Source organism: Teleopsis dalmanni, chromosome 2 (genome assembly GCF_002237135.1).
Source record: "Teleopsis dalmanni isolate 2A chromosome 2, ASM223713v2, whole genome shotgun sequence".
NCBI classification, from domain to species: domain Eukaryota; kingdom Metazoa; phylum Arthropoda; class Insecta; order Diptera; family Diopsidae; genus Teleopsis; species Teleopsis dalmanni.
Window position 1 is genome coordinate 232,717,878 of NC_051847.1, and position 7,344 is coordinate 232,725,221.

Genomic DNA, 7,344 nt, shown 5'->3' on the forward strand with positions numbered 1-7,344 from the left:
AAAAATAAAAATATAATCTAAAACCAACAAAAATGCCACTTTGGTTCAATATTTGTAATGACTTCTGACCTCACTCTGTCACATCCTTTAATATGTTAAGAAGGAGCACTCAAATATAATGTTACAAAGTTTAACAACCCAACACTTGAATTCAAATTTATTGAAATCATGAAATACACGTTAGCATGACTACTTTTGTTATTGTTATTTTGCATACTAAATATATTTACAAGGATACGCAAATATACACAGATATCCTTTATTCATGGCGAACAATAACGTTTGCCTTGAAGATAATTTTTCGATTCACGCTTCATTGTGTTCATTTGCTGCACGTATCCGAACACACAAGAGAATTTATTTGAAGGAATATCGAATTTTGTTGTTTAAAAATGTGCAAGTGTTGGTGTGTAAATAAGTGTGAGCCTGAGTGCGAGTGTGTGTGAGTGTGAATGCAATTATGTGTATGTGTTTCAAGTCGAATTTCTATTGTATTTTAATGCCCTTCAAGAATCGAAGGGGGTTTATGTCTACGCTCTGTTAAATAACATAACACAAGTATGCGTAGTTTCTTCCTTGCTGGTGTCCTTTTCTTGTTTCTCGTTTCTTGTATTTTTTGTTTTTTTTGTATTTCTTGTATTTCTTGTTGTGTGTATTTATTTATTCCCCTTTGTGTATCTGAATCACCTGAGGGTAAGAACGAATTTATTTTAACTTTTAATACATAAAACAGTTTTAGCAAGAAGCAGAAAAATGCAAGAGGAAAACTTTTAAATTAAAACGAGAGCAAATACTCGTAAATTCCAAAAGGAGGTGAAAACGCTTTCTGGTGCTTGAGGAAACACTCGATACTCCGATATTTTCATGCAAATTATTTTAATTAAGATCATAAGTTGTTCTTTTAGTTGAGTTTAATTATTTTAATTAAGTGAAAATAGACTACGACTTGTAGATATTGTATAAATCGAGTGTGTAAGAGCTTTACACTGTACAATGCTGAACTGTCTTCTATGAAATCAATGCATAGAAAATATTAAATTTATTTTTAAAAGTAGTTCAATCACATTTGCGGATTTCCTATAAAATCATTGATAAAAGAGTACACATATTGGTCAGAATAAAAATGATTACTGGGATAATATACCAGGATTAAAACAATCCAAATCACTTATTGATACCTATAATAATAAGAGATACCAGGATTGTATGAACCTATCAAAAAAAAACCTGGTATTATCACAAGAACTGTAGACTAAAAGCTCACCTTACAAGACTGGGTATACTTACGGATGCAAACTATAGATTCTGTGAATAGAATGAGGAGTCGGCCACACATGTGCTGTTAGAATATCCTGCGCTTATACACATACGAAATAGGCTCCTAAGAATGTATATTCCTATGGAAGAGGCAATAAAACTCTGTAAAGTAGGTTCTATACTACATTTTATTTACGCAACAGGGCTTAAAGATCTACTCTAAGCACAGAAGGGGGCACAATAGATTAATAATAATAATGATACATATCAGTTTCGATATCTTTACTTAAAGAACACACTTTAAACAAATCTTCAGAATGGTAAGCTAATTATATCTATTAAAACTTTAATGAATTTTTTATTTAAATTAAAACAAATGTTAGTACAATTGATTGAGTATTCAGAATGGTAAGCTAATTATATCTATTAAAACTTTAATGAATTTTTTATTTAAATTAAAACAAATGTTAGTACAATTGATTGAGTATTAGATTATAAGTCATATTAATAATTATATATATAATTATAATAAACTTTCACAGAGCAATCATAATTATTTTTTTTTGAATGAGTTTGGAGATTTGTTTTCAGAGTAAAAACTTGGAAAATCAGTTTCTGTGAACTTGGGAACTGGTTTCTTATAATTTTGTATATTTTCTTGATTCGTTCCAGAATTGTTTTGACATATAAAAGTTGAAGAAATCCGTGAGGGTGTAAATTTCAACATTGTCGGGTCAGTTTGTGTTTGCTTGTTTACAGAATTTTGAAAGCGTTGTGGAGGAAAATCTGGAAAATCTATTTTAAAATTTTTAGGGTGTTCTGTAACGCTATTACTCTTACTTGAATTGACAATATTATCGCAAAATTTATCAACGACATGACTTTGTAATGGTGATAACTTATTAAATGTATTTGTTCTTGTAAATCCCATATTTGACTCTTCATTTAAATTTTTTATTTCATTATCAGCACTACCAAGATCCAAATTAGCAGAAATGATCTTTTCATTCTTGTTATGGTTGTTACTAGTGCTAGTTGCTTGATCAATAGTTTTACAGTAAACCTGTTTAGCAGTCGGGTAAGCAGTTGCCTTAGATTGTCTTTTAGTGTAAGTTGGGTATAATGATTTATAAAATGATGACAATGGTCTGGAAGTAGTAGCAGTGCTGAAATATTCTTCAGGAATATTATCTGTATTTAAACTGCTCACTGTAGTAAGAGGAGCACCCTTGTCTTTGTAATCTTCATCAACAATAGAGTTTTGGAGTTGAGGCATTGTCATAGTTTCAACACTTCTATTTTTCAAAAAAGCAAATGAATTACTATTTTTACTTTGCAAGATTTGTTGAAGATCAGGAAATGGAATTAGCGACGCAATTGATTTGTTGGCATAATTGATGTTTTCTTTTGCAATTAAGGAATTATTGTGCTCTGTATTATTTTCCTGCTGCTTAAGTATGCTTGCTACTTCCGTGCCGCACAGCACTTCCTTAGTTTCCTTCGACTGTATCTTATGTGATTCTACTGAATTTGTTTGATAATAACGTCCTTTGTTGAAACAGTTATTAAACTGGTTCTGAACGCAATTTCCGCAGATGTTTATAAGATGCTGTTCGCTAACATGTTTTTGCAGTTCAGCATAGCTTTGATAAAAATTGCTTGTCTTCACACAAATATGACACCAGTAATGAGTACGCTTCATGTGAAAGAAGAGTTCACTGTTATCAAAGAATCGAATTAAGCACAAATTGCAACGGGGATGATTCTCTATCCAATGTTGCTCCAAGGAGGCTTTGGTGTAAACCTGACGCTCAGACGGAAACTTCTTCAGATGAGTAACGCATAAAATACAAACTATTAAGCTATGCACCTCATAGAGATGCTTATCTAGAAAAGATATATTGTTGAATGGCAAAACATTGCAGTAAGAGCAAGAGTTTTCTATTAAATGGTAAAACTCTCTTTCGACAGCAACGTTATAAAAACCAATTCCGCGCATTTGGTAGCATAAGTTTTCACGCTGAAAAATAATTTCCAATTTTTGATATAGTAACTTGATTGACGAACATATTACTCTCGGTAGAAAAGTTTGACATATAGCGCAGAATAGTTTATTGTGAAGTAATCTCATGCGAACAGAACACTCGAGGCAAATCGGGTGATTACATATACCTATAGCATACATTGTCATAACTTTGAAGCAGAGGCCACAGGTATTTGGGAATTCGATGTATTCATCCTTACGTATAAGCAGATAATTTTTCTTTAAGAATTCATCAACAGCGTGACTATAAATCTTGCCATTTTTAAGATCAGAAGACTGCACTGAATTCATTTTCAATAATTTCGAAATATAGTATTCGCAAAACTGAAACGTCTCTTCCTCCTCTTTCCTACAAAAACAAAAATTACAAATCAAGGAAAAAATATCGATTTAATATAATACAAGGTAGATTATCGATTGAAACGGTAACCATAAATATATATATATACATTTCCTTCGGATTTTGTAGTAATTACCAGTTTCAACTGATTAAAACCAGATAGAATGCTTGATGATCTGCATCATGCTTAACACATACTCTGTTAAATAAAGGCATTGATCTGTTTTATGTGCGGCGTTATGCTTAATATACTCATCATTATACTCGACATACTCTTTAACAAGCATTATGGAGATCGGTTGAAATTTGAATATAACTACATATATATATATATTCAAACTTATGTACATATATAACACCAATATTAGTGGACTTAAATTCAATAAATAATTTTATTACACAATTTAATAATTATAATAAATAGTTTAAAAATATTTATGTCTTAAACCCTCAAATTGGTACTCGTGTTTCGTTACACCTCGTTGTATGGTCAACTCAGGTATGCATAGCTCTAAACCAACGTTGGGTACGATATTAATCAAGCGACAACAAACCCTATTAAAGATAAAGAACTTAATATATAAAACTTAAATATAAATGCTATACCCTACTATATCAATAATGTATTCGTCATATGGTGGAATATAAAACTAAACACGATGCGTAAAATTAATGATTTTAAAACCGATAATTCAAATATTCTGCAATTTTAACTGATATTATGTATTACATGTTGAATTAATATCTACTAATCACCTACATATTTATACCAGCATATTTTTATCCACACGTGGATCGAGAAAACTCTTATAATTTACTTGTGCGTTGGAATACCTTGTAAAAACTACGGTATTCACAATAGGCTAATGTACATGTACTGACCATACTGTTTTTGTGCTCCTGAATAAGGGTAACAAACCGCAAAAACTACTTAACACCAAAGCAGAATACCTACATGTATAACATATTATTAGGCCTTTTCTTTTAAAAGCATAACGCAAAAGAACAACATAAAATAAGCACTACTTATGATGGCAACTCTGGACGAACTGGAAATTTTGTTAGACATATATGCAAAACATAAAATTGAAAGTTAAAGTTCCAAAAATAAATCAAAATTCTTTGATTGTGAATTAAATTTGTATTTTCAGGCTCTTTTAAATTCGTAATAGGAATTACGAATAAGCGTGAAAATACAAACCTGAAATTAACAAGTGAATTAAGATCAAATTAAAATTTGCTGTGTGAATAGGTTCATACCGAAGAGAATCGAATAATTAAAATTACGATAACTTGTGCTTTGTTACTAGTCTATAGTACACAACTATTTTGGAATATGAGTTGTCACACTTTAATTAAATTTTTTAAAAAAATTTAATAATTGAAAAATACATTACAGGAAAAATTATTTCCAACTCGTCCGAGTGCATGACAGCTACGTATGAATGAAATTAAAAATATAATAACTTTTATTCACATCAATTACAAATTCATTTAAAAAAAATTTGTTTTTATATAACGAAGCAAGATTAATAACGATTGTTCAGTTTATACGTCAACTATATAATATGATAATTTTTATTTTATCTTTACGCACTCGTAAATATTCTTTTGGACATATTGACACATTTTTAATCCCCCTTACTTTCATAATAGCCGCATAATTCAATTTAATTAAATATTAGTTAAAATTAATTATTTCTAATAATAATACAATTAATAGTATTCTATTTAATTTTCTATTTAAATGTTTATAACAAAATAATTGTACGTGACATAACTTCTCAAGTATTCACGTCGATATAGTGGGTGCAATGAATACCAAAATGGGTAGGCTCTAATATATAACTTTGTAACTTTGTTATGCACAAAGAAGTTTATTAGATAAAGTATGTACTAATAACCTATTATTATATTCAATTATATACATAACTATATGTATATTCAATTCAACAATAATTTTAAGTAACAAATTTTATATATATATCTGTGTTTTGATATAAATGTTCGTTGTCATTTATGGGAGCCCAATTGATTTGAAGACGTGTTCAGAATATGAGAATATGTAGAAATTTTTTTATAAATTAGATAACCTTCACTTTTTAATAAGACTTCATTCGTAAAACAAATAAATATTTATTAGATGTATGGTTCTAAAAAATTTCTTGTCAAAACGAATAAATTTCTATATTAAAACGTCTACAAAGTTTTTTCCACTATTAGAAAACTTTTTTAATTACTTTGATTTATAAAAATTTAGAATTGGTATTTGCAGAATAAGTAATCCAACAACTTTACTTACCAAATAAACGAAAAAGGCTTTGAGGTCTTAAATAGATTCTTATTTGAAAAATATGTCTTTCTGCAAGCAAAAAAAGCCGAACACTGTACCTTTCGCTACAAAATGATAGAGAAGACTGAAAAAATATGACACATAATGTTTGATATAAGTTTTTTCAATGTTGCCTACTGTAAGCTTTTATGCAAAATGTCGACATTATTTGGTAACTTCAATACGCTTACACGTAGACTTTTTTTGAATAAACTAACTCCCAAAATAAATGCACTGGTGTCTAAATATTAATTACGATTAACAATAGATTCTTTACTTACCAACTGTTTTGCAAAGTCAAAGCCTGCAAATAGAAAAGAATATATATATTATTAAAATATAGAATTCTTAATCTTATATTTATATTAGAAAATATAAAAAATCGCTAAAATAAATTTAAAGGCCAATTAGTAAAGAAATATTGCCTTATTTTTTTGCAAAATATAGACTTTTTCCATTTTTAAAAATAAAAACAATAGTGCGGAAGGTGGGTTATATGAACTTAACCCATAAACGATATATTAAAACAAAAATCATATACCTAAAAGTCTTAATATTGGACAAAATAATTTTCACGCAATGTATATGTAATGTATATATATTATTATAATTAAATAATAATATATATATAATTATATAATAAGTATGTAATAATATAATAATAATATAATATATAATAAGTATATAATAAGCATTTCAATATAACTTTGCAATCAACCAAGATGAGAAAAATTCAAAAAATGTTTACGCTGAATCAATACTAAATTTCTTCAATTTCGTTTCTAAAAAAAAATTAATTATATTAAAAATTACATTAATTAAAAATACATAAATTGGTTAGTACATCTTATCTTAAAAAGAATTCCGAAATTGAAGTAATTTAATTTTCATTGGATGAGATATTCTTGCATCAATTTCAAATCTTCATATTAAGAGTTCTTAGGTTTTCACTTTAAAGTTAAGAATACAAAAATTTATAATTTGTGCTGCCGAAATTTCAAAATAATTTTATAGTCTCTTTAAACTTATTTTAAGTTTAGTCACAAGATTTGTGATATTATGCACTTTAGTGGTAGAAGTCGACTCTGAGCTCAAAACATTCTAGTTAAGCTTATTTACTTATTTTTAAATATAACAAAGTATGACTTTTATTGATAGTTTCATTTATTCAATGCCGTTTCTTCAATACAGCACAACACTCTTGCCGAGAGTGACGCGTCTTTATGACAAAAAGAAACTATTTAAAAGTTAGGCGGATTCCAATAGCAAAGAAAGGACAAGAACAAAAATTTATTTAATTTATTGAAATTTGGCTGATCATACAACGCTGTTTCGAGTATTGCCAAGTACTCATCATCAGTGGTCCAAGGA

General features: G+C 28.5%; 1 protein-coding gene across 1 annotated transcript; it reads right to left on the bottom strand.

Moving 5' to 3' along the window:
• Positions 1-1,810: 1,810 nt before the first annotated feature.
• LOC119676957 lies at positions 1,811-6,040 on the bottom strand. The gene is made up of 3 exons (XM_038088224.1): positions 5,944-6,040; positions 2,098-3,650; positions 1,811-2,052 (listed from the first exon to the last, which is right to left on the bottom strand). Exons 2-3 carry the CDS (start codon positions 3,590-3,592, stop codon positions 1,811-1,813), a joined length of 1,737 nt encoding a protein of 578 aa, XP_037944152.1. The 5' UTR covers positions 3,593-3,650; positions 5,944-6,040.
• Positions 6,041-7,344: the final 1,304 nt, after the last annotated feature.